General features: G+C 43.5%; 1 protein-coding gene across 2 annotated transcripts; it reads left to right on the top strand.

Annotated features, from left to right (window-relative positions):
- The first annotated feature begins 632 nt into the window (after nucleotides 1-632).
- On the top strand, nucleotides 633-24,602 carry akt2 (v-akt murine thymoma viral oncogene homolog 2). 2 transcript variants are annotated; one of them, XM_063205533.1, is made up of 14 exons: nucleotides 633-1,059; nucleotides 3,885-4,063; nucleotides 5,105-5,233; nucleotides 6,096-6,207; nucleotides 7,027-7,168; nucleotides 8,891-9,022; nucleotides 10,644-10,709; nucleotides 12,647-12,715; nucleotides 13,340-13,462; nucleotides 13,657-13,785; nucleotides 16,782-16,996; nucleotides 17,561-17,648; nucleotides 18,190-18,292; nucleotides 22,685-24,602. In XM_063205533.1, exons 2-14 carry the CDS (start codon nucleotides 4,018-4,020, stop codon nucleotides 22,765-22,767), a joined length of 1,437 nt encoding a protein of 478 aa, XP_063061603.1. In that variant the 5' UTR covers nucleotides 633-1,059; nucleotides 3,885-4,017; the 3' UTR covers nucleotides 22,768-24,602. The 2 variants fall into 2 exon arrangements, with proteins under 2 accessions (XP_063061603.1, XP_063061602.1); XM_063205532.1 differs by having other exon boundaries at nucleotides 633-748.
- The last annotated feature ends 1,241 nt before the right edge of the window (nucleotides 24,603-25,843 follow it).

Here is a 25,843-nt window from a genome sequence, read left to right on the forward strand (position 1 = left end):
AGGCCAGGGGGGAGCACAAAGGTGAGCTCTCAGTCTCAGGGACCCCTGTATAGCTTTTCCTCCTTGTCCATTTTGTCCTCTCCTTTAGTTTTTTATTTTATTTTTTATTTTTTAAATAAGTAGTTAGGTAAGTCACTGAATACACTTTTGTTTATTACTATTATTCATACAGCTGAATATTGACACTGCTATTTACTACACTGTTAGTGTGTGTTCATTAACGCTACCTGATAGGAAATGCAATTTGATAAAGGATAAATAAAGGCCTGGAATATGAAAGGCAATAGCCGCCTACTGACAGCAGGCTAAAATTCTTCATGCAGTCATTTCATGCATTCCATTCGATAGTTAGGCCTAATCCTGCAGTTACTATGTAACTAACAGGGATACACTGTAACGTGTATGTTACTGTATCAGTGTTCGTCCTTCACGAATCTTGAACTGGCGGCGCTAATCAATTTACACAATTACTAGAGTAGCAGCCTGAATTAATAATACAAAGAAAATGTTCAATAATCAATTTTATCGTCTGTGTTCTGACTGTCTTTAACCATAGACAGTACAATATTTCAACACTCCTCTACTAGGAAGGCCTTGATTTGCGTAAACGTCATTTCCTGTTTGTGCTCATGTCGAGTAACGTTAGTTGTTCTGCCATGAACGAGGCCTGTTGTATGCTGCAGGTTATTGGCGTAGATAACAAGGTGTAAAGAGAAGTAATAGCGATCGAGATTCCTCATTTCCAAGGGTAACTCATTTACAAGATCTAATATAATATATTAATTACTTGGCATTTTAGAAATAGCAGTTTTCTTCTATGCAGATTCGCTAGCAAGCTAGTGTTTTACACGCCGCCTGGAGCAGCCAGTGTGGGCAGCAAAACAGGCTTAGCGGGCACTTGGCTGTTATTTTTTGGGAGGCTGTGTGATCATTGGCAGAGTTCAATACACCAGCTTGCAGAATAATAGCTAGCTTCGCTGCGGAGGCCTTTGCATTTCAACCTGTATGAACTTCGGCCATCAGTACTCAACACTTTGTCAACAATCTTAAGGAGTCGAGGTAAGCAGGACGCTTTAGTTGACGCAGAACTTGGAATAATGATTGATAGCTTACTAGCTATGGCTAGTCACCTCGCGGGATACTTGTCAGAGTTTTAACAGTAACATTGGCATGTTTCAGGGTGTTTTGCTTCATGTTGACAAATTGCGCGTCACCTTAACGATCATTGTGATGAAAGGAAAGGGTAGCATCGACGATCGTGCCTCCCAGTAAATACGTGGGTTAATGCAGTTAGCCATTCCTTGTTAGCTAGCTGGCTAGTGTGTTAACCTAGGTCATCGATTGCATTGTGGCAAGTGTCCTGCTTGTTGCCTCGAGCGTCAGATTCCACTTTGCTGGCATGTACAATTGGTCATTTGCTGATTGTGATCATGTCTGCCATGTCAAAAACGGAATAATATGTTGTGTGTTCCATTATTTTTGGGAGTGAGTCACCCAGTCAACCCAAGTAATTTGCATACCGTGAAGTAGCAAGGTAGATAGCTGGCTGGCTAGCTAGCTGGAAATGTTTTTCTGTAGAGCTAGTGTTAAGTTAGCTAACTGGCTTTGAGTTTACTACGTCGTTACTGTAACCAGACTTGGGAATTTAGCAAGACGTCTGGGTTCTGTCTTGCTATATCAGTTAGACACATTTTTCTTTGCAAATGTGTACAATGGAGGTAGAGGTGGCGTGGTCAAAGTTACTTTGTGAGCCACTCCGGTTTAGGTTCGTTTTACACAGATTGCTCGGGTGGCCATGCTCAGGCAGTGACTGCAAAACAAAGTCGTTAAACTTATCGTTGCAATCGGCTGATCCTATTTTTATGACCTCACTAATTGGCGTGTATGATGTATGACGAGTGTTATGCTTGCTTTTCTTGATCAATGACATGCTGCAGTGGACTGTGGTGATGAGGTGCCTGGTTTCCCACTGTTGTTGTGTCTGTCAAGTGTAAGTGGAAACATGGATATTGGTGACTACTGCTGTTCATTGAGCATGGCGATCCAGTAAGTGTAAAAATAGATGTGGAATTGACCGTGTGAGGAACCTATCGATTGTTATCTCTGCAAACAATACTGTGTAAACAGATGTAAAAGTCACTCTACAACTTCGTCGTAAAGTCGGACAGGCTTATGTCACGTAGCACAGGTTTTCGTTGTTTGATGTTCGATCTGTTAAGGTAGTTTACAAGTATTTTGAGCGTAACTTCCTCTGCTTTTGTAGAGTTCACTGATTGATTCACACATAGACGTCATGACATACATTCGGTGTTTGACAGACATTCAGTTAGCTGGACGTCATCCGCTGGTGAGATGGGTCTTCAAAGACAGGTACGAGACTGTACCTTGGTATAATCTAATGACTTCTGATGGACAACTTTTGTCATCCGACCATTCAGGCTTGTTATTGTATAATCACCAAGGGGACGTCATATAACTGCGGATTTTAATTTGACAATTCAGATAACAGGGGCTTTTGTTTACAAGGAATAGACCTGAAGTCATTTCATCTGCATTTAAGACATGAACGTAACAGTATTGCTGCAGCAGTGATTTCACGTTTTTAAAAAAGTTGCTTTTGAGAGTTTTTTTTGTTTTTTTAGCATCTGTCCTCTGTACTGGTACTGCTGTTTAAATGCAAGATGTCTAAATCTGCTCAAGGCATATTACAGTTTAATTAAGTACTGTCGTAATGCCGCTTTGATGGCCTTTTCTAAACATTTGCCTAAAACGCCACCTAATATTTACCTAAAATTGTTGCTCATCAATCTGACCAAACAGTGTTGTACAAGTGTCCCACTCTGTGTTGAGTTTGGATGTAGGTCTATTGATGGTTTTTTTTCTTCCTGATATTAGACCAACAATACATCTTTACCTCCCTAAATTTAGAGCAAATTACCTAAGACACTGCATGTTTTGTATAACACACGTCACACCCCCTACCCAAATAGGTGGCTTTGGTGTTTAGTAGCGATGGGGGGGGGGTTCTCCGTGTTCTCTGGTTTTCTGCTGCACTGACTGCAGGTGGTCACCTTGAGATGGAAGGCCCTAATAACAATCTCCATGGTTACCAGACAATCTCGATCTGTGTGTTCCTGCTGAAGTAATGAAAAAGGCCCCGGTGCCAATTAGAATGCCCACAACCACCCGGCCACCTACCCCCCGCGGTAGGAAGCAGGCCTGATACTCTTCCTGTTTTTATCTGAAACAATTGACTGGCACCACCGTCTCATTTTGACGAGACGCGATGCCCCGCTATCGTTGGTTGGTTGGCAGGGTTTCGCCACTTTGTCATCAACCCCTCGAGGTGCTGGGGAGATCACACACACACACACACACACACACACACACACACACACACACACACACACACACACACACACACACACACACAGAGTAGTTAGCTGTGCCTGCCAACGGCATTGGCTCGTCATCATTGTTACTAACGTCAACCAGGTGTTCGTTGGTAGGGCTTTAATGTCAAGTTTACATATGAAACATCTTCTAAGACACTTTGCTCTCGGGACATAGCGGTAGTCAGGTGATTTCCCTACAGCTGTCAGGGGAAAAGTGTCGCGCACGTCAGGTTTTCGCAGTAGCAGGCAAAACAAAACCTACGCCAGCACCTTGCCATGTGTAACGTATTACCTCAGCAAATTCACTCAGGTTTTTTTCCCCTCTCTTTGAAAGACAAGGGCCTGATCCTGTTGGTTGTTCTCTCTCTCTCTCTCTCTCTCTCTCTCTCTCTCTCTCTCTCTCTCTCTCTCTCTCTCTCTCTCTCTCTCTCTCTCTCTCTCTCTCTCTCTCTCTCTCTCTCTCTCTCTCTCTCTCTCTCTCTCTCTCAGGTACTAAGGAGTGACTACTGTCTCCCCCCGCGTCGTCTGACAACCTTCTTTCCTCGCCAACGCTGCTCCCCTCCCCCAACCTCCCTGTCCTGTCCGCCCCACCCTGAACCCCAGTAAACATAACGCCCCCAGCATGAACGAGGTCAGCGTGGTCCGGGAGGGATGGCTCCACAAGCGAGGTACGTGCGGCCCAGAACCTGTTGTGTGCTCTTGTACCGTATTGCGCACTTTACGGCAGGGCTCTGAATTAACACCAGCCAACTGGCCAAATGCTCGTTAAATTTCAGTTTGGCTGGTAGAAAAGAATATGTACTAACCACTTAAGCCCATTACTGAATGTGTGTTTGGCGAGTGAGATTAACATCTACTGGCCATTTTGGCTGGTGATGAAAAAAAGTTAATTTAGAGCCCTGCTTTATGTCTTGTGTCTTTCATCCTGCAGCCAGTTAACAGTCACCTCTGCTATATGTTTAATGAATTGCTTTCTTGTAGTAGTAGTAGTAGTAGTAGTTGAGTAGAGGCACTTCCCAAAGGAAATTAGAGAAGAATTCCGGACAATTTCAGCACCCAGTTGTAGATCCTCCAGATATCATCTTAAAATGTTGCGTAACATCAACGGGCACCCCACAATATCTCAATAACATTTGGGATGATATTTGAAGTATGTTAAGCTGCTATTTAAAACATGTAAGCTAACCATTCCCCCATTCGAATAGCCATGATCTTGGAAAGGCCCGAACGAAAACATGATGCGTCATTGGGTACTGACAAGTCAAGGGTCGCATGAGCAGCTTTCAGCTTTCAAGTTTCTTAACTGGAAAGGACACAAGGTCCATGGTGTAGCCTTTTCTCTGGAAAAATGATGGCCTCAGTGATACTGCTCTATAAATATCAATAATTTGAATGATTTAGTTGTGCATAGCTTGGTTTTGTTTCTTCTCCTTCCTTGTATGTCATTTGGTTAAAAATTTGTAATGAAATATACTGAAATGATGCTAGATTGTTTACATGGGGAAGTCGAACATGAAGCATTTCCTTTCCTTTCCTTGGTGTTGCCTGTCACTCCCATTGTTACTGACTCCAATGTGTATTAGGTCTCTGTATATGTTATGTAGTTGTGTATTTATGTAAGCTGTCAGACCTTAATTTCTCTCCGAATCACTGAAAGTACTCTACTCTACTGACATTGTCTGCCTCGGTTGGCTCCTCCGTGTGCCCAGGTGAATACATCAAGACCTGGAGGCCGCGGTACTTCATCCTGAAGAGCGATGGCTCTTTCATCGGCTACAAGGAGAAGCCCGAGATCTCCGACCCCAACACGCCGCCCCTCAACAACTTCTCTGTGGCCGGTGAGAAAGAAAGAAGCACATGCAAAAACAACAACAACATCGTGGGAAATTAACTTTGAAAGAGATCACATGCTTGCTTTTTAGTGCACACGCAGAAAATAACCCAAAACAACGTGTGAATGTGAAGATAAGGCATCCAAGTTTGACACATTTATTTACCGCAGAAACTTGTTTTTTTCTCGATTATTTAGCCCTGTACTGTAAACATGACTCTTTTACGCTGTGCGCTTTCTTGTTTGGTGTCACATTGCTGGCAGCCACATTGACCATGCTAATGCCATTGAGGTTTGTTGCCAGCACTAGTTCCTATTCACCACTTCCATAGTTGACACAACAACTTTGTTTGTCTTTTGTTGTGCACGTCATAACTAGCCGGTAATAACTTTTCCATAGAAGTTATTAGCATTGATTTTATTGGTAAGAGTGGCTCTAATCTCTCAGGTGTTTGTGAGGTGGTCGTTAGCACTAATGAAGGGATGGCTTGTGACCGTGTTTTGGTCGACAGTACATGCGGGAGCTGTGTTGATTATGTCATGCCCAAAGCCATGCGTGCGGGGCCGTATATTTTACAGGTCCTCCATCAGCCGTCATATTTGACAGTAAACATCGAGCTCCGCGTGCAAGGCCACTCCCCAAACCGAGATCATATTCAGAGTCCACGTTCACTCACTGACCCCTCTCTCTCTTTCTCACTGAATTTCTCTCTGTGTTTCTTCCTCCTTCTCTCTCTCTCTCTCTCTCTCTCTCTCTCTCTCTCTCTGCCTTTCTCACTGAATTTCTCTCTCTCTCTCTCTCTCTCTCTCTCTCTCTCTCTCTCTCTCTCTCTCTCTCTCTCCTACTGTACCTCTCTGAAATTTCACAGAATGCCAGCTGATGAAGACTGAGAGGCCCAGGCCCAACACGTTTGTCATCCGCTGTCTGCAGTGGACTACCGTCATTGAGCGCACATTTCACGTGGACTCCAATGCTGAGAGGTGAGAGGGGGAGAAAAAAAATAGCGAAGGAAGAAGAACACGTACAGTAAACCCATAGTTTTGCAGTGATATTTAAAAAGGAGTGTTTTCTTGTTTTGATAAACAAACGATATGCATGATTTAGTGCTAAAATAACATTTGACATTTGATGGGTAACAGGATTGTCAATTTCACATTTCACGTTCTGTGTTCAATTTTACATGTATTACATTGTTATTATTCAAACTAACCTGCTTTTGAGGGGAGTCATGGCTCAGTGGGCTAAGGTGTGATTAAGCGGTCCGCACACTGGGTGTGAACTCCAAAAATACTTTATTTATAACATACGGCAACGTTTCGATCCAACAGAGGGATCTCTGGGAAGGGAAGATCCCTCTGTTGGATCGAAACGTTGCCGTATGTTAAATGACAACTTGACTACTGACAACTTTTTGTCTGGCACCTGGACAACCACTTGTGGATGTGCGCTAAACACTCAGTGGGCTAAGGTGACATACCATAAATCGATGGGCAGCCATGGCTCAATGGTGACAGCGCTGGCCTTTAGATCAGAGGGTTGCAGGTTCAAATCCCAACCTTAAGAGTACCTACATGCATGGCTGAAGTGCACTTGAGCAAAGCACCGACCTAACCACACATTGCTCCAGGCCTGTAACCAATACCCTGTACCTGGTCATTTCCTGATCCTTCCCCTTATCCCACTACTTCCCTTTCACTCCTCACTGTCCTATCATTATGAAGCCAATAGCCTTCAAAATCTTTGTAGGAAAAAAAACAAAAAACAAACTAACCCACCTTCTTCTTTTGGTTCTTGTCCAGGGAGGAGTGGATACGTGCCATCCAGGCGGTAGCCAATGGGCTGAAGACGCACGACGAGGAGGAGCCAATGGACATCAACTTCCCCAGCGAGACGGGCCTGGAGGGCATGGAGGCGGCCATCGCCAGGTCCAACACCAGAGTGGTCAGTGGCACACTTCGACATACAGTAGACTGATATGTGAAGAGATTTGTTGCAAAAATGACTTGTATCCATTTTGGGAAATTGATATTTTTGGTAGTGGGCATTGCATTGCACACAAAATGCATTTTATATACAAAAAGTTTGTTCTCAAAATATTTGTTCAAGTTCAAGTTATTTTATTTGTCACATACATGGTATTGTAGTGAAATGATGATGGGGTCATCAGCTCTGCATCTTAAGACTAGAAAGTAAAGTAAACAAAGAAATACGTTAAAAAAAAGCAAACAAAAAGATTATTTAAAATGATAAAAATGTATTATTATTTATTTAAAATAAAATTTGAATGACAAAAACTCACACACAGATAAAAGGGTGTCTGAACCATCGTTTCCAATAATAAAATGCAGAAGTCAAAAAATGGCGTTTTGTAACAAAACTTCATATTTTGATAGGAGATAAAAGGAAACGGTGATCGAAATGGGCAGCATGTCTGTGTGGATTCTCATTCGTCCAGGTCACGTTATCCAAAGAGTTCAGCTGTGAGCAACTGGACGTCATCATTGATCTTGGAAGATGTTTCACTTTTCTAGTCTACAGCTTCTATTAGGGGTGGTGCGGTTCACAAAATTCGCGGTTCGGTCCATATCACGGTATGAAGGTCACGGTTTTCGGTTCTGTACAGTTCACGTTTTTTTGTGTTGTTTTTTTTTATTCATAATAAATGATGCACTGGGAATATTACACCATATTTATACAATTGCAATTATAAAGTGATGATGCACAAGTTGAAATTTACCTTTTGCTTATGTCTGAGAACCGCCTCTTGTGCTAACCTTAACCCTAATGTGCGTTGTCTGAGCGTTCCAAATGCCCTCTCTTACATACAGTATTTGTATGTGCAGTACATGAACTGCGGTTTGCCACGGATTGCACGGTTCGGTTCGGTATGTGTGTGAATTGTAAGGTTTCGGTTTTCGGTGCGGTTTGTGCCATCCCTAGCTTCTATGATGAGGAGCAAAATGTCTTTCAAGTCCGAAGAAATCGTAGTTGCTTTCATATAACCTCGTAGCCCCTTACCAGGCACCATCCCGCCACGGGGACGTCGTAATGGTCACTGAAAAAAAGAAACTACCATACTATTACACTACTGTGGTAGTGCATACCGTAGCGCCTTTAGTAATACATTACAACTTGGGTCATTGCCATCCTGGTAACAGCTAATTTATAACAGGTAGTGTCTTAAGGGTTAAGGTGATGGGCCTGTGTTCCTTTACTGGATAATGGGTTGTTTTTAAGTATGTTACCAGCTTTTTTTTTGATTAACTACTTATCTTATCCAAGTGTCCGAGCTTGATGTTTGTTATGATGTAAATATTTGAAGAGTATGAATATGTACTGCATATTCCCTACCTTCTGAAATCAGCAGTTTATATCGGCCATTGGCTGATTGCCGACTGAAGTCACTTCCATATTTTGCTATCCACCAATAAAAAACATTTTAGGAACTGATGGAAAAAATGTATCCAAAAATCATCAGCTTTCAGCTGACACCTGCTCTCTTTGCACTTTGCCCTCTACTTTGTTGTGAGTCTAAGTCCTATTCGTGTGTGTGTGTGTGTGTGTGTGTGTGTGTGTGCTTATGCGTGTGTGTGTGTGCGCGCGCGTGTGTGTGTGTGTGCGTGCGTGTGTGTGTGTGCGTGCGTGCGTGCGTGTGTGTTGCAGAACATGAGTGACTTTGACTACCTGAAGCTCCTAGGCAAGGGCACGTTTGGCAAGGTGATCCTGGTGAAGGAGAAGGCCACGGGCATGTACTACGCCATGAAGATCCTGCGCAAGGACGTCATCATCGCCAAGGTGAGCCAGGGCCAGGGACAAGTCCTCTGCCTGTCGGTATGACTTGGAGTCCATCTCATTATCTAGACTTGAGTCCTTGCCATGTGTTTGGGGCCCGTGCTTTCGCTGCCACTCCACCTCCGTGGAGAAAACTAAGTGTCCCCACTGTCTTCCTAAGCACAACAACTTTGGGGGGACTTTTCCCCATTCAACATCCCAATTGCAAATGAGGAAATGACCTTTTGAATTGTGCTTGTGCGAGATTGAACAAAACATCTATCGTCAGTGAGGTCTTGCCTCGTATTTTGAGGACACAAGCACTAAGCGAGGACGGGAGTTTAGGTAATGGGATAGACCCACAGGTGAGGAATAAGGAATCCAATGGGCGGCCGCAGGTCAGAAATATTCTTGGGATCGTAGGGTTTCAGGATCACATTGTGGTACTAGTACATACAGTGCCTTTATTTGTCCCTATACCTAGATAGCCAAATTGCTGTTTATGTAAAAGGGGTGTTGGAGGAAACCACAATTTGTCTGTGTGATCCAGGTGGAGAATTAGGAATCCAATGTCTGCTATATGCAGCCTGCACTCAGGAGCAGCTGGGGCCTAATGGCAAGGGAGTTGGCGTTCAGAACAAAGGGCTGCAATTTGTTGTTGTTTGTGAAGTATATTTTGGGGGAGTATGTGCTTTTATTGACAGCATCCAGTATGCATTGGGGAGAGAGATGGGATCTAAGACCTAAACCAGGTGTAACTGGGGTCCCGGTGAGGCCTTTGCCCATAAGGTTGCAGGCTTGAATTGAATCCCTTATCAGTAGGAAGAATGTGGTTGGTTGGATGCGTATAAATGTTATTGCTGATGTCCTGCATCCCTGAGGTGTCCTTGAGTAATAGTGTGTCTACTAACCCCACAGTGCTCCAGGGATTTGTCCCTTTATCTAAATAGCTGCAAGTTGCTCTGTTGGAAGAGTCTGTACTAAGTGTACGACGTAATGTAATGCAGAAGGTGAGTGGAACAGCTCCATCCGGCCAAGGTGAAGAGTAATGAATGCAATGACCACTGAATGCGGTTTTAATACTGCTCCTGGGGCAGCTGCAGGGCTGATAGTATTCAGGCTCCATGCCTGATTTCAGGCTTGACAGAGTTTGCATTGATAATAATTAGCCATTTGGTTATTCTTCTCTCAGAAAGTGTTACAGGTTCAGGGTTTTCTTCTACTATCAGGCTTGAATAATGGTCATACACAGGCTATTAAATGATTGAATAATGTGTCAAAATAGGCCTACGTTACGTCAATATGCAGTATCTTGTCGTCGTCGTGAGAGCAGGGGAAAAAGTTCAGGCTCACGATTTTTTTTTAACTATCACCCCTGCAGCTGTGGCCTGAAGGTGTTGGGAATAGTCTGGAGATCACATCACTCCAGCGACCCTTTGCACTGCAATTTCATATCATGTATGAGCTGTACATTTTGTGTAATTTTAAAGCTGGTTTTGACTTTTTTTTTTCTTTTTTTTTCTTGCATTGCATTTTCACTGCAATGTTAAATCAAGATTGGGCTGTACATTTTGTTAATAATTCTAAAGCTGATTTTGACTTTTTATTTTCTTGCATTGAATTGTTTTCATTTCTTGCATTGTAGGATGAAGTGGCACACACGGTTACCGAGAGCAGAGTCCTGCAGAACACAAGGCATCCCTTCCTCACGGTCAGTTTCCTCCACCACTGTGAAGATGTGATGGTAGAAATGTGATGCTTAACTTGGATGTTGTGATGATTCAAGAGCAGGAAATAGAACTCAGCACACTGTTCATTCTACATTCAAACAAATACGGAATCACTATGTTTGGGTCGCAACCTTGCTTGCGGAATAGACGCTGTGCTATTTGAATAATGACTGAAGTTGAGTGATTACCGGTACCTGAATGGCAGCCTTGCAGTGAATACAGGGTCTCCGCGGATCCTTAAAAAGTCTTATAAAGTCTTACTTTTAATATTTGTTTTTTAAGGTCTTATAAAGCATTATATTTCGCCAATTTTTGGAAGTGTGGTATTATATTTACGTGGGAGGTCTTATATTTCATCTGGGTAGCTTGAGTGTAAGAAAAAAGGTCTATTTTTTGACGCTATAAACCTTATTTAACCGGCATACGTCCCTTATCAAGATGCGGAAAAGTAGAGGAAACGGATCTGTGTTTGTGGCGCAGCGCAGCCCGCTGGCCACACAGCGGGGGGCAACCGCAGACCTGTGGGCGCAGCTTCTAGCCTACTTGCATGTTCTAGTAGAAACAGTCAAAAAAGTGGTCGAAAAAATATGAACGTGAATCGAGATGGGTAGATAGATGCACGTTCAGTGTAATGTGGCTTGAGGACAACAAATAAAACGGTTAGCTGCTATCCAAAGCAACGTCGGAATATGAAGCTTAATGTTAACTGTGTCGGGAGGACGCATAGCCTAATCAGTCGTTGAGTGTAAGTTTTGAATGTTGTCTATCGTAAGCATGTTAGCCATGCCCTCGCGTTTGGGTAGAAGCGTTTGCTAAATGTAAAGGGTTTATTTCATAAAGTCTATTATGACCGTATTCGAAAATAATTGTTCCTTCATACAATAGCCTACACTTTCAAAATCGCCTCTAGATACGTGACAGGCTATTTGTTGCCTCTGTCAAATGCAAAATGATTTCGTTAACATGATGGCAGCATGAGGAAGTGAGCGCGAGGCAATACGAAATCGGATGAGTAACAGAATATGTACGAAGCCAATGATCTGGCGAGGTGCGTAATGTCCAAATCGGTAACCAGATGGGCAACGGTAAACGCGCTAAATGCTTGTTATGGACATGCAGGAAATCGCTTCCAAGTTGTGCGCTGTTTCTTGCGCACATTCTAGACAACAACAAACTACAGACAGGAGGCTAAGCTCAAAGTAGAACGCTTGCTTCTGCTACCCGTCTCTGATAAAGCGAGCTGGAGGAGGAGGAACGGCACTCAGAGTAGTCATACATTTAACCCTTTTGACACCAGGTGTCCTCTCTCCTAATAGCAAAGTGCATTCAACTATTTATCCATCAGAAATGATGAATTGTTGAGCCATTTTTAATGTGTACATTTAAAGGCATTTGATGAACATTCATCTGATTTTTCCATAGGCCGTCAAAACATGTGTGAGACCCTCAATTAAATGCCAGTTGTCAATTAACTGACCATGTGCATGCATGGTGTCTGTAGGCCTACATATCAGTTACACCTTGCTACTGCTGACACTGTGTTTAGCCTAGGCTACACTATAAAAGCACAGTAGTCATATAATATTGTTTATTATATATAATTATGTACTAGGCCTACATTTCATTATAGCAATGCAAACTAATAACATTAGCAATATTGCAATGCCTCACCCTGAGCGGTGGTCTTATATTTTATCATCAGAGGTCTTATATTTGTCTTAAAAAGTCTTATATTTGGTGATCCAAAATGTGCAGAAACCCTGGAATATATCCAAATGCACCTGTCAGAGTATAGATGTGTGCAAAGGCATTTTTTATTTCTTTTGTTTATTTATTATTGAAAATAAATGTGTCTTTTCTTCAGTTGCTTGAGACTCTGAGATGTTTCACAGGCTCACAGACTGTTTCTGTTTTCCAGACACTAAAGTACGCCTTCCAGACTCACGATCGGCTTTGCTTCGTCATGGAGTATGCAAATGGCGGAGAGGTAGCATTTCCTTTTATTCAAGTATATTTATGGGCCTTCTGTGTCTTTATTGTGGATTGGACGGTAGAGTAGAGTAGAGTATCATTTATTAATGATTTGCAAATCATTTTCTTGTTTCTTTTTTTTGACATACAGTGGTTCACAGGAAGTTATGTGGTGCCAAAGAATGTGTGTGTAATGTAGTATTTCACAAACAACTTCTCCACTTCCCCCCTTGCTGTGAATGACCGTGCCATGTATCTATTTACAGTAAACAAACAGTGCACTGTTAACAGTATCCAAAAGGCATCAAGAGTGAAATTAAAGGAAGAGCAGTATCCAAAAAGACAAAATGATGGAACAGAGAATGTTTAGTTAAGATGGGGAGGGGCGCAATTATCATTGATGGAGAAATCAATGTACTAGTCAGTGTTATATCAATACAGTACTAATATTCTCAGAAACTAGATGTGTTTTGTTGTGCGCTTTCCCCACCTAACATCAAGTTTAAATTTTTATTTTGGTAAAATTCTGATATGTGACAAGTTTATTGAAGCCCTCTTAACTAATAAGGCACTGGGGAGAATGTACGTTATGGTGATATCCTCGCGGTTGAAATGGCTTGCTCCTCTTTTGTCCCTGCAGCTTTTCTTTCACTTGTCCCGGGAAAGAGTGTTTACGGAAGACCGCGCCCGGTTTTACGGTGCTGAGATAGTATCTGCACTGGAATACCTGCATTCGTGCGATGTCGTCTACAGGGACCTTAAGGTGAGCGCTGACTCTAGCTGACTGAACTATCACTCCCTCTGCTGAACCAAGCAATGTTGCAGATTTGAGATGTATTTAATGGGGTTTTTTGTTGCGTGCGTGCGTGTGTGTGTGTTTCGGCTATTAGGAATGTTTTGTATAAAAGAAGTTTCGTTTCTCTAAAGCACAATTGTATTTTCTTTCTCTGTATACAGCTGGAGAATCTCATGCTGGATAAAGACGGACACATCAAAATCACAGACTTTGGCTTGTGCAAAGAGGGCATCACCAACGAGGCCACCATGAAGACATTCTGCGGAACTCCAGAGTACCTCGCCCCTGAGGTACGCACAAGACTACAATGTGTCTTCTATTGCTTGCTCCCAGACACCACAACCAAGAGTTTGGCCTTTCCTTATCGTTGTTGTCTTTTTCCATTTTCTGTTGGATATAGAAAATTCCTGGAAGATTCCTGGCCAGTACTGCCTCAGTGTTTTGGGATTCCCACAGTCTCAAAAAGTCTCACAGGCATTGGATTTATGAATTTGCAAATATATTTAAGATGCATTAATTGTTGCCACTTGAATGTCAAGGAGTCTCCTAAGGCTTTGGTTTACTCTACTGATGTTATTGATAGCCAGTTGGGGAATGAAGGGAGATGGGTGAATGGGGGTTTCAGTCCATGTTGCACTTCAATGCCATGTGGAAAAACCAATAGCGATGTGATGAGTATGTATGTAAGGCAGGGTCAGTAGTACTTTGTCAGTTCAGAGAAATGATCTGCCCACCCGGAAGTGCACACACTATGTTTATGGAGAGATTCCAGGCTCTTGTTACAAAAGTCAGAAAGGGAACGATTCCGCTGCACAAGGGTAGACATTACTGCAGGGTTTTTATCTTGTCATTCTTGCGGAGCTGTTTTTCACAAATGTAAAATATTCACCAGGAGGTTGTCTCTAGACTAGACATCCAAACAGAACGTACGCATTTGTCATGTATGTTCAGGCACATTTCTCATGAACGCCTGTTGTAATTAATGTTTGGATACGAAAATATTTTTATTTTTATGTTTTGGAGACTGGTGTTAACTTTTAGCATCGTTTCCCAGTCATTGGATTCTTCACTGAACACGAAAAAGAGCGTCCTCCTTTACCTGTCAGTTAATTGTTCCAGTAGTTGTCTTCTCCTGAGTTAGTCACCTCGCACTCATTATGCAGGGTTAAAAAAGCACTTGCTGGAGTGGAGAGTGAACCATTAGCCTCGGCAAGGAGAGAAGCAATGTTCATCGGGAGGCAGACAGACAGCAAATAAGTCACTGTTGACATTGCAACACAAGATTGGAACGCAGTGATTTCTCCTCGAAAAAAAATGGCCCCGCGCTTCCCTTAGTGCAGCCAGGCCCAAGGCTGCCCTCCGCTCATTTTAATCCTGAAATATCTATATAAACTTTATATAAACTTTATTACAGGCTCAGGGCCCACATTGGACACATTACGATACACACATCGACAATACAATAAAAATACACATACAATAAAAGGAAGCTAGTGAAGGCATCCATGCCGGTGTTCCCAGATAGTAGACATATATCTTACAGAGCTACGACTTGGATCAACCAATTGAGCGATAAGCTCATTTTTGGCACAATCAAGCCTTCTCATGAACTTAACAGTGGTTTTCACAGTAAGGTTCGGGGGCCCCTGGTGGGGGTGCTTGGGAGAAAGCCCACCTGGGAAACTCCAACTCCCATTGTCTTTGTGAAACACAACAGCAGTCCACGGCACGCAAGTGTTCACTGCACATGCACACAACGAAATTGCATTAATGCCCCACCCGTGCAAGGGGGGCAGCCCCCAATGGCACCCGAAAGGGAGCAGTGTGGCGGGACAGTACCATGCTCAGGGTTCCTCAGTCATGGAGGAGGCGCTAAAGTGAGGTGGTATTGAGCATAGGCACTAGGTGCCGACTGCCTGGGTAGGCATTTGGGAGCAGTTGACGCAATAGATCTGCAGATTTGAGTCCACTGACTGCGACAGCCTGATGATACCGTGTGCCCTCGTCACTGCTGCCTGACTGCTGTTGTTATGGCAACCCACTGACAGCTCATTATATACAGAGAATACATTTTGTAATCTGCTGTGGTTTTCTGTTCTCTCATCACAATGACTCACTTAAAAACTAAATTAGGAAAATAAAAAGGCAAAGTCCCATCGCCATTTTTTTAATGTATTTGTAACAGTTTTATAATTCATTTTCTGCCACCCTGGATACGTTGGGCCAGGTATTGCAGCCACCCTGTCTGTCTGTCTGTCTGTCTGTCTGTCTGCCTGTCTGCCTGTCTGCTCACAGTATTTTGTGAAAGAAAGCGAAAGCCCAACTGGGAAACTACAACTCCCATTTTTATTGTGACACAGCACACAAGTGCACATTGTACACAGCTAAATTGCATTTATGCCTCACCCGTGCAAGGGGGCAGCCCCCAATGGCGCTCAAATGGGAGCAGTGCGGCGGGACGGTACCATGCTTAGGGTACCTCAGTCATGGAGGAGGATGGCGGAGAGCACTGGTTTTGTCATGTGCTGGTGGCAGTAAACACCTTGAATTATCCACAGCTCTGATCAGGTGTGTGTAGAATTGGGCTGGGGGGCAGGTTGCCACCTCTGATTCCTCTTGGTGTATTTATGCCATTATAACTGCCGCCCCCCCACACACCCCTCAACCCCAGGGGCCTATACTAAGAAGCTGGTTCAGGAGTTAACCAGGTTAAGAGGTAAATCATCTAATAGACGAGTGTGGAGTCCTCGTTTTCATTTTCCAGGCTCTTCTATTAGATGACTTACCTCTTAACTTTGCTGGTTTACTCCTGAACCAGCTTCTTAGGCCCCAAGTGCTGGAGGACAATGATTATAGCGGTACGGTGGACTGGTGGGGTCTGGGTGTGATCGTGTACAAGTGGAGTAACTTTTCTGTAATTTTTCTATGCGTTTGTGTCTCCATTCCCAGGTCTTGGAGGACAATGATTACAGCGGTACAGTGGGGTGTTGGGGGTGGTCGTGTACAAGAGGAGTAACTTTTCTGCAACTTTCCTGTGTGTTTGTGTGTCTTCGTTCCCAGGTGCTGGAGGACAATGACTACGGTCGCGCGGTGGACTGGTGGGATCTGGTGGTGGTCGTGTCCAAGAGGACTAACTTTTTCTGTGTGTTTGTGTGTCTTCGTTCCCAGGTGCTGGAGGACAATGACTACGGTCGCGCGGTGGACTGGTGGGGTCTGGGCGTGGTTGTGGACAAGTGGAGTAACTTTTCTGTAACCTTCCTGTGTGTTTGTGTCTCTTCGTTTCCAGGTGCTGGAGGACAATGACTACGGTCGCGCGGTGGACTGGTGGGGCCTGGGCGTGGTGATGTACGAGATGATGTGCGGCCGGCTGCCCTTCTACAACCAGGACCACGAGAGGCTGTTCGAGCTCATCCTCATGGAGGAGATCCGCTTCCCCAGGAACCTGTCGCCCGAGGCCAAGGCCCTGCTGGCCGGCCTGCTCAAGAAGGACCCCAAGCAGAGGTGCGTGGAGGAGGATGCAGGGCTGATGGTATTCAGGCTCCATGCCAGATTTCAGGCTTGACAGAGTTTGCATAATCCATCCGATTATTCTCATCTCAGAAAGTGTTACAGGTTCACAGTTTTCTTCTACTATCAGGCTTGAATAATGGTCATACACAGGCTATTAAATGTTTGAATAATGTGTCAAAATAGGCCTACGTTACGTCACTAATGCAGTATATTGTCGTCGTCGCTAGAGCAGGGGAAAAAGTTCAGGCTCAGGATTTTTTTTCACTATCACCCCTGGATGTACAGAATTCGTTTGTTTTGCTTTTTTTTATTATTATTTTTTTACGGAGACGTCTGCGGCCAGTGTGCTGAAGAAGAACCCCTAGAAGAGGTGTGTGTAGGGGTGGTTGATTGATTAGTGTGGCGTGCGTGCGTGCGTGCGTGTGCGTGCGTGGCTGCGCACGTTTTGATTTTGACTTGGAGGAAACCCTGAGGATGATGATGATAATGATTTGAAATGCAAAAGAGGTGTAGTTGAATAAGGGCGGATTGCTGAGAATATCATTGGTTTTACAGGCTTGGAGGAAGCCCTGAAGATGCCAAAGAGGTGATGACTCACAAGTTCTTTGTCACCATCAACTGGCAAGATGTGCTTCAGAAAAAGGTATTGTACGATTGCGTGTGCATACAAAACAAACAAACAAAACCTCTTATTGTCGTTATTATACAGGGTATACAGAGGTTATTTAGACGACTCGTCGCACCACAATGTCTTGCACTAGTAACATACTTTGCCGCCACGTGTTTAGCGTGCGTTTTGCATAGTCTTTCCAGTTCAGTTCAAAGAACCTTTACTCGGCATGATTTGGCAATTAACAACAATATCTCAACGTTTTATGTTTTAAATACACATTCAGTATAACATGGATCCAAAGAATGCGGAAAAGCAGAGGAACATAGCCTACCTGTAATTCCCCAATTGTTATACCCTTGCTTCTAATAGTAGCCTGGTCTAAAACATTTGTCAATAAATAAAAGCTTTTTCTTTTTTGTATTGAGTGACTCCTTCAAAATGTGCTCTGCCCCTATTTTTTATCCTGGTACAAACTAATGTTAGTTAGTTATTATTTGAGGAAATGCGTAATTTGTCTCACCATTTTGTTTCTCTTTCTTCTTCCCTTCATCTCTTTTTTCCCCCCCATCAGCTCGTTCCTCCGTTCAAGCCCCAGGTGACCTCGGACACAGACACGCGCTACTTTGATGACGAGTTCACGGCACAGACCATCACGATCACACCTCCAGACCAGTGTAAGTAGTCATGGTCTTCCACATTCACTGCTTTGGGGCAGGACCCTGATAAGCTAATGTGGTACCAGCGGGCACTGTTCTCTCACAGGTGACGCCTTCATGAACATTGAATATGGAAAAAATATTGATATTTTTAAAGCTCATGTCGTATGGTCAAAAAACGGTTGGTGCCCCTGTTCACTGTGCCGCTGACCTTTTATGGATGATAAGGCCACACTTAGGGGGTTTTTTTTTAAAGTTTTTTTGTGGTCATTTTGTGATTTTGCGTGATCTGTAGTGCATCGTCTTGTTGTAGCAAATTCGAGTTGACGAATGTAGCGCATAAATTCTTCTTGAGGTTGGCTGGCACTTCCTTCAGGGTTGATGAATGAATGAATGAATGAAAGAATGGCTTTTGAACAGGGTGGACTTTGCTATTCTGAATGAAACCTCTACACTTTCACCTCCTTCTCTCCCCTTTCAGTCAGTAACGTTTTAGTGGAGTTTAGTGTGTAACCATGTCAACAATGGGTAACCAAGGAAGTGGCCCTTCAGTGCCCTCCACTCGGCTGTTTGGCAAAGTGTGTGAACTTCTATCGCAGCGTGTATTGGCCAACAGATATTTTCGCTTCCTTGAATGAGTCAAAGTGCTTCTGGTGGAGAGGGCAGTAATAGTGTTAGCTTTGTGCGTACTGTAAGTGTTTGTCTCTGTGTGCCATTTCAGGCGGTGAAAACCAAACATCCCTGTTTTTTTTTTTTTCGGCCAAGGATTTACTGGGCCTCTGTCAAGTCATTGCCATATTTTTCAAACAATTTCAAACTCTCTTCAACTCTCATGTCTACAAGTGGCCACATTTCTGCTCCTCATATCAGAAACATGTTTGTGACAAAAGAGGGCTGTATGGGCTCATGATTCTGCACAGTTCAGTCAATGAAAGACGATTTTGATTTGAAATCAGGATTTGAAACTAACTGTGTAAGTTAGTTTGTGAATTCAAAATCGGTCTATAAAAAAACGTTGTGATCTACTGTAACCGATACGGCTGTTTTAAAATGTAAGTGGCTTTGGGGAAAAGCGTCTAGCTTACATTGCCCATTTCTTTTATTAAACTGAACTTCCGGAAGCGAGTAGACCATTAAGGCCCTCGATAAGCTTGCTGCAGGATATGCGTGCACGGGCACGATTCATACACGCAATTTTGCGTGCATTACATACCGCATCCATATGCCTGTGTTTCATGCGATGTCTTCAAAATCGCTTGGGGCAATCGTAAGAAAGACAGCGCCGCGCGAGTGTTTCCGGTGAAAACCACCTCGACGGCGGCAACTTTTCAAGACTGTCTCATTAAGCTTGGCCGAAATTACAAACATTTGTGTGATCATACTTTAACATTACATTAAATTACACTTAGCTGACGCCTTCATTTATTCAAACCGACTTACAACTATTATTTTTCAGGGATATTGGTTACAGTCCCTGGAACAATGTTGGGTTAGGTGCCTTGCTCAAGGGCACTTCAGCCATGGATGGAGATGTAGGGGGAGAGGTCAGTGGGGGTTCGAACCGGCAACCCCGAGATTGAAAGACCAACTCTCTAAGCACTAGGCCACGGCTGACCCGATCATCTCCTTGCCCGGGAGTCCTTCTGTTTGTTTTGTTTTCCTTACACCCATCGCAATGCTGCTCTCTCTCTCTGCCCCTGGATGACACCACCAGTATTGTGCATGATGTTTGTCTACTGCTTTTAAAGCAAGCATGTGCAGTTGGCCGGTCGCTCGCGGTTGCATGCGTAACTTAAGGCTTCCAGCAAGCTTCTTGAGGGTCAAATGGAATGGCGGGGTCAACAGCAGAGGGAGCGCGCTCTAATCTAGCGAGGCTCTTGATGGGTGCCAAAACATAAATGGGGTATTTGGCTGTGCAGTGTTGGTCTGCATGTCGCTTAGTGTTTCTCAACGGGGTCTCTACAGCCCCCGAGAGGACATTATAAAAGGCGTTTGAGAAGGATACAGCTGAGGGGGTTCAGTCCCAATTAAGGTGCATTAGTCTATTTTATTTATTCGTACCAAGGTGGGCATTTGCAGGCTTATGATATGAGACGATAGTAAAGTCAGTATGCACTGATTCATTTTGCATCCCTGCCAAGACAGGTTTATTGCACTATTGCACTATTGACGAGGTCAAGAAGGCGTTTGTTCAAGAAAGGTTGAGAACCACAGATGTCTCTGTTAACTCATTGGCTGCCAGCCATTGTCATAAAAGAGTACCTCGGAGTGCCAGCGATTTTTCAGCATTTTGGGTGTTTTTTGGAGGCTCACAGAAAATTGAGTTCTGTGTCTATGTCAACACCATACCTATCAAAACACAGATTAGACGCTCATCTGTCATCAGAAAAAAACGGTGTCTCTCTACCCCTTTCCGTTCTTTCATAATCATCTGTTGAAATTAAGTGGAATTCGCCAAAATGCTGCTTTCTAGCCAAAAAGCTGAGAAAACGCCATTTGAAGTAGAACTATAACTGCAAACGTTTTTGCCCGTAATGGCATCGTCCTAACAACTCCAAACCTATCAGCTGCTATTACACAGTCTTCTGTCATCTGTAGCCTGAACAAAAAGATCATTTGTATGACCTTTTCAACCTAATATACTGAAATATAACGGGGGGACTCGAAAACAAGGGTGTTTTGGTTTAGTTGCTGGCGCGCAGCATGGATCATGACAGCAGTTGCCCCTAACTCCGGTAACTCCCTACCTCTCCCTCTCCCTCTCTCTCTCCCCTCGTTGGAGAACGAATCACAGCTGGTTTATTTCCTCCAGAAATAGTACCGTGTTGTGTCTTGTGGGGAGGGAGGCAGGTAGGCAGGCAGCACCGCTTAGCGTAGCTTACTGCAGCTTCTTTGGCAGAGCGGACAATTTGCAGATTGATGATTACTGTCATCATGGTTCTGCTATAGTGATCTTGTCGTCATATATTGTTCAATGAATTTTCTTTTGATAAAGTACTGATCACACATCCAACATTTCACAAGCCGATTGGAGTGGTGAATGCTAGCTGGTCTGAGGCTAAGTGCAATGCTTTCTAATGTGAGCTGAATGCATCTGACCAGACACAAAGGCTACTCTGTTCCAAGAATCTGCAACCCCCCTGTCTTTTTTGATGATACAGTAAGCTGATCATACTATACAGATCCATAAAAATAACTGTGGATTGAGTAAAAAATAGTTGACTTACCAAGGCTCCTTTATTTAGGCTTAGTTGTAAGTTGTTAGCGATTTCGTGCTAGCTAGCTAGCTAGCGTAGCAAACTTTATACCCAAGTTACCTCAGTTGGGACACATCACCACTAGTCCCGTGCATTCTCCTGTTAGATGATATTTTGTAAGCAACATCCTGATGTTGTGTAGGCTGATCACATTATCCAAAATGAAAGGTTGTCACACAGATCATCTCATGGTGTATTTTGGGCAAGTTAGCTACAATGCCTTCTAGCTAGATAGCAACAGGGGATTGTATTTTGGTCATGAGAGGAAGGGTTTTTTTTTGGTCAGGCTCTGACACTAAAATCAGTAGCCTACCTGTGTTAAAATCAGAGGGCAAGAAAGTAGACTACTGTCACAGGTGCTTTACTTTCAAAAATGATTTTGCTATGCTTGCTATACTTTTGAGATTGTATTATAATAGTAAAAAAGGGGTGTTTTTGTCTTGACATTTCATCTTGCTCTGAGCTAAAGCCCTGCCTTGACTGTTCCTAAGGACACTTCTGCCACCTACAGGAACAGTTAGAAAATGCCTAGAGGCTTGAAATTCATACAGAAGATAGGTCAGACCGTCCTCGAGGCCTGGCTGTAAAAAAACGCAATTGTCGGCGAACGACGTCGAAGGTAGGGGGCGTCACTATTTGAAATGACGTCATTCGACGGCCAAGGCAGCCAATGAGTTAAGCTAGGTTCAGACACGTCACTGCTAGTTACTCGCTCAGCGAATGAAGTCAATAGAATGTCAATGTGTTCCAGCGAGACGAGTAGACAAGTACTGTACAAGCGATGCGATGTGGGTCCGAGTTGAAAATATTTTAACCCTGAGCGAGGCGAGTAAGCGAGTTATCAATTGGAATGCAGAGTTCGGTACTTCTCGCCTGTACATTGGCAGTTAAAGCCGTGGGAACTTTCAGCGAACGTTCCATGAGAGAGTGGCGAGTAGTTGAGCAAGCGAGAAGCTAGTAAATAGCAGCGATGTGTTTTTACATAGCTTTAGCACACAGGCTTCAAAATCACTGTTTGAAAAAATGGGACATAAACCACAAGTATTCCAAGATAACTAAATCCTACACCAGTCAGACCAACCTACAGCTAGTATACCTATTAATTTGTACAACATTCATTAATCTCTCTGTGTCTCTCTCTCCTCGTCCACAGATGGAGACAGCCTGGACACAGAGGACCCGGACACACGCACGCACTTCCCCCAGTTCTCCTACTCCGCTAGCATACGGGAGTGACCCCCCTCACCTCCCTCTTCTCTCCTCCTCCTCCTCCTCCTCCTCCCTTCTCTCTCGCCCCCCCAACCAGCAGCAGAAAGGACACAACACAGCGACACGTATACTTACTAACTCTTGGACACACAGCAACACACGCCGACAGACACAAACACACACGAACACACACAAGAACACACAATCACACACATACTCTCTCTCTCTCTCTTACATACACGCTCGCATCACACACACACACACAACCTTGCATCAACACAACACATTATGTACATAACCCCTGTACTCAAAACAGCCATGCACCAGCAAGATACTGTATGAGAAGCATGTCTCATGCCTCTATGGGTATCGTGTCTCTTTTAGCAGAGACGGACTTGTATCCTGGCCGGGATGGGGATGGGGAAAGGGTGGGCTGGGCTGGGGTGGGGTGGGTGGGTTGCTCCAGAGATGATCCTCTGATTATAGGGGTGGTGGGATGGATGCCCTTGCCTTGCCCCTTTTTGACGTTTTTTGGCCTGTCACCTCTGACCTCGCCTTGCCTGACACTACTACGCAACAGTGCACCATGACAGACAGACAGACAGACAGCCATAACAGCGCTTCACCACCAAGTCAGGTAGATTAAAAAAAAAAAAGAAAGGAAAACGACAAAAATGAAAAAAAGAGGAGATGAGGAGTAAAGAAACCTGAACACCAGCGGGTTGCATGATGCACACTGGGACACACACCGAAGCACACGCGCTCTCTCTCTGTCTCTCTCTCTCTCTATCTCTCTCTCTTGCTCTCTCTCGCTCTCTATCTATCTTTCTCTCCCTCTCTCTCTCATACATACACATGAGTACACACTCAAACACACAGATACAAATGCACACGCGTGTGTACGTATACATAGACACACATACACAAGCGTCTTCCTCTGGACGATATGAAATGACCCACCCCTATCCCCTCCCATCCAATCAAGTTGAAGATTAGATGATGATGATGATGATGATGTGTGCACATGTCTGGGGTTGGTGGACATGTGCAGAATTACTTTCAAAAAAAAAAGAGGAAAAAAAAACATTTCCCCCCCTTTTAATGATTGTTACACTTTTTTATTTTCATTATTGTTTCTTTGTTTCTACTTTTTTTTTTTTTACAAAAGCCATACTTCTGCAATTTTTACAAGTGCTCTTTCTGGAATTAGCTGTTACCAATAGTATTGAAGTGTTCCTGCAAAGAGAGAGAGAGAAATGGAAAACGGAGAGAGGCACCGCGCTGATGATCAGATAATCAGGAGAGGAGCATGGAGAAGAAAAAACAAAAAGATCGAGGGGCAGTCACAGCTCTCTATGACGACAATTGTGTGTGTGTGTGTGTGTGTGTGTGTGTGTGTGTGTGTGTGTGTGTGTGTGTGTGTGTGTGTGTGTGTGTGTGTGTGTGTGTGTGTGTGTGTGTGTGTGTGTGTGTACTACTGCTTGTTCATTTGGAGGAGAAAAAAAGCAGAAAATGTGTGAAAGCATGTTGCTCCCTCTTTAAAAAAAAAAAAAAAAAAAGGTTCTTGGAGAGAATGTGATTAATCAATGGGGTGGTGTGTGAATGTGTACGTGCGTGCGGTGTGTGTCTGTCTGTATGTGTGTGAGCGTCCATGTCCATGTGTATCTATGTGCGTGCATGTGTATATGTGACCAGCGAATGAGTGCGAAAACATTTTGTCACAGATCCACATCTTAAAAGTTGTGTCTTCATCTTTTGATTTCCTTTCTTTTGTTTTTGTTTTTTTTGTTTTTCCATTTCTTTTCTCTATTTTTTGTATATGGGCATAACAGTACAAGAAGAAATCAGGGTGCGCAGTGAAGGGGGAGGGTGGGGGTGGGAGTCTGGGGGTGGGGCGGGTGGGGTGAGATCAGGACTGAGAAATGAGACGTGCTTTAAAGGGAAGAGAGCTTTGGAGCTCTTCTTTAGGGAGAGGTCTAAGCACCCTCCACCAGAGCAAACGTCTGGGTCCCGTATATGTGGTTGGGGGGGTTGGATGGAGAGGGGGGTGGGGGTGGGGTGTTATAAAAAGAAGACATGTCCAGATCATCCAACCACATGGTGTGGTGTTATATAGCATTTATCACTTAGCTACTGGCCCATGGAATTGAATTCGTATTAATTGCATTTTGACTTATATTTTTTTTCGGAATCATCTGTATAATTTTGGAGGCATTGCTGTATAGAGATCTGGATTTTTTTTCTGTTTTTTAATATAACAATAAGAATTACAATGCCCCCCAATCCCCCCCTCCCCCCTATTTAATGATGAAAGTTGACTTTAGTTTAAAGTCTGCCGTTATGAAATGTGGCCAAATTTTGACTGATGCAGAGAAAATAGGTGGATATAGGCATTTAAAAAAATTGACACCATTATTTGGAGATGCCTTTTATTTTTGTCTCTTTTGTTTTTCCTTTTTGAGGTCGAGTAGTTATTATAAAACCCTCAAACAGGAAGTAGAAGAGAGATCGAGTCAAGTGCTTCCTGGTTCAGGTGTGTATTTAGGCGTGTACTTGCCTTCATCGAAAGGTGATTGACTTGGTGAGACACAATCACTACACACTGTAAGGTAGTGTGGTGTGTTAATAAATGGTTTTGCCTTTTTTTGGGGATGTTTCATTCAGCAAACATCAAACTGATTTTTTTTTCTTTTTTGATTATTTTATTTTAAACTGATTTCTTTGTTCTCTTTTTTTCCTTTTTTTGCTCATCGTCTTGTTCACCTGTTCCCTCAAAAATGTCTTGTTAAAATATATAAATATATATATAAAATATATATATATTAAAATAGTAAAAAAAGAAAGTCCTCGCTCTCCATTGTCCTTTTTATTTTTTCTCATCTGTGTGTGTGTGTGCGCGTGTGCATGTGTGTGCGTGCGCGCGTAAGCTATGCTTGTTTGTAGACTAGTTGGGGAAGGAATTAATTTCCCAGGTCACATCCAAGATCTCCTCTAGCACAGACCCATCTCGTCACTTGTAAATGTCCCCTCTTTATCTTAACCAAGTCTTGAGATGTTTTCGAAGGAACTGCTTTCTATGGACCGCTTGTATCATGCCAATGAT

Source organism: Engraulis encrasicolus, chromosome 8 (genome assembly GCF_034702125.1).
Source record: "Engraulis encrasicolus isolate BLACKSEA-1 chromosome 8, IST_EnEncr_1.0, whole genome shotgun sequence".
NCBI classification, from domain to species: domain Eukaryota; kingdom Metazoa; phylum Chordata; class Actinopteri; order Clupeiformes; family Engraulidae; genus Engraulis; species Engraulis encrasicolus.

Bases quoted from the DNA above. Each gene is read 5' to 3' on its own strand.
- akt2 (XM_063205533.1), top strand. From the start codon at position 4,018: ATGAACGAGGTCAGCGTGGTCCGGGAGGGATGGCTCCACAAGCGAG. The intron at 12,716-13,339 runs GTAGCATTTCCT...TTGTCCCTGCAG, and splicing joins AGTATGCAAATGGCGGAGAG to CTTTTCTTTCACTTGTCCCG. The intron at 18,293-22,684 runs GTAAGTAGTCAT...CCTCGTCCACAG, and splicing joins GATCACACCTCCAGACCAGT to ATGGAGACAGCCTGGACACA.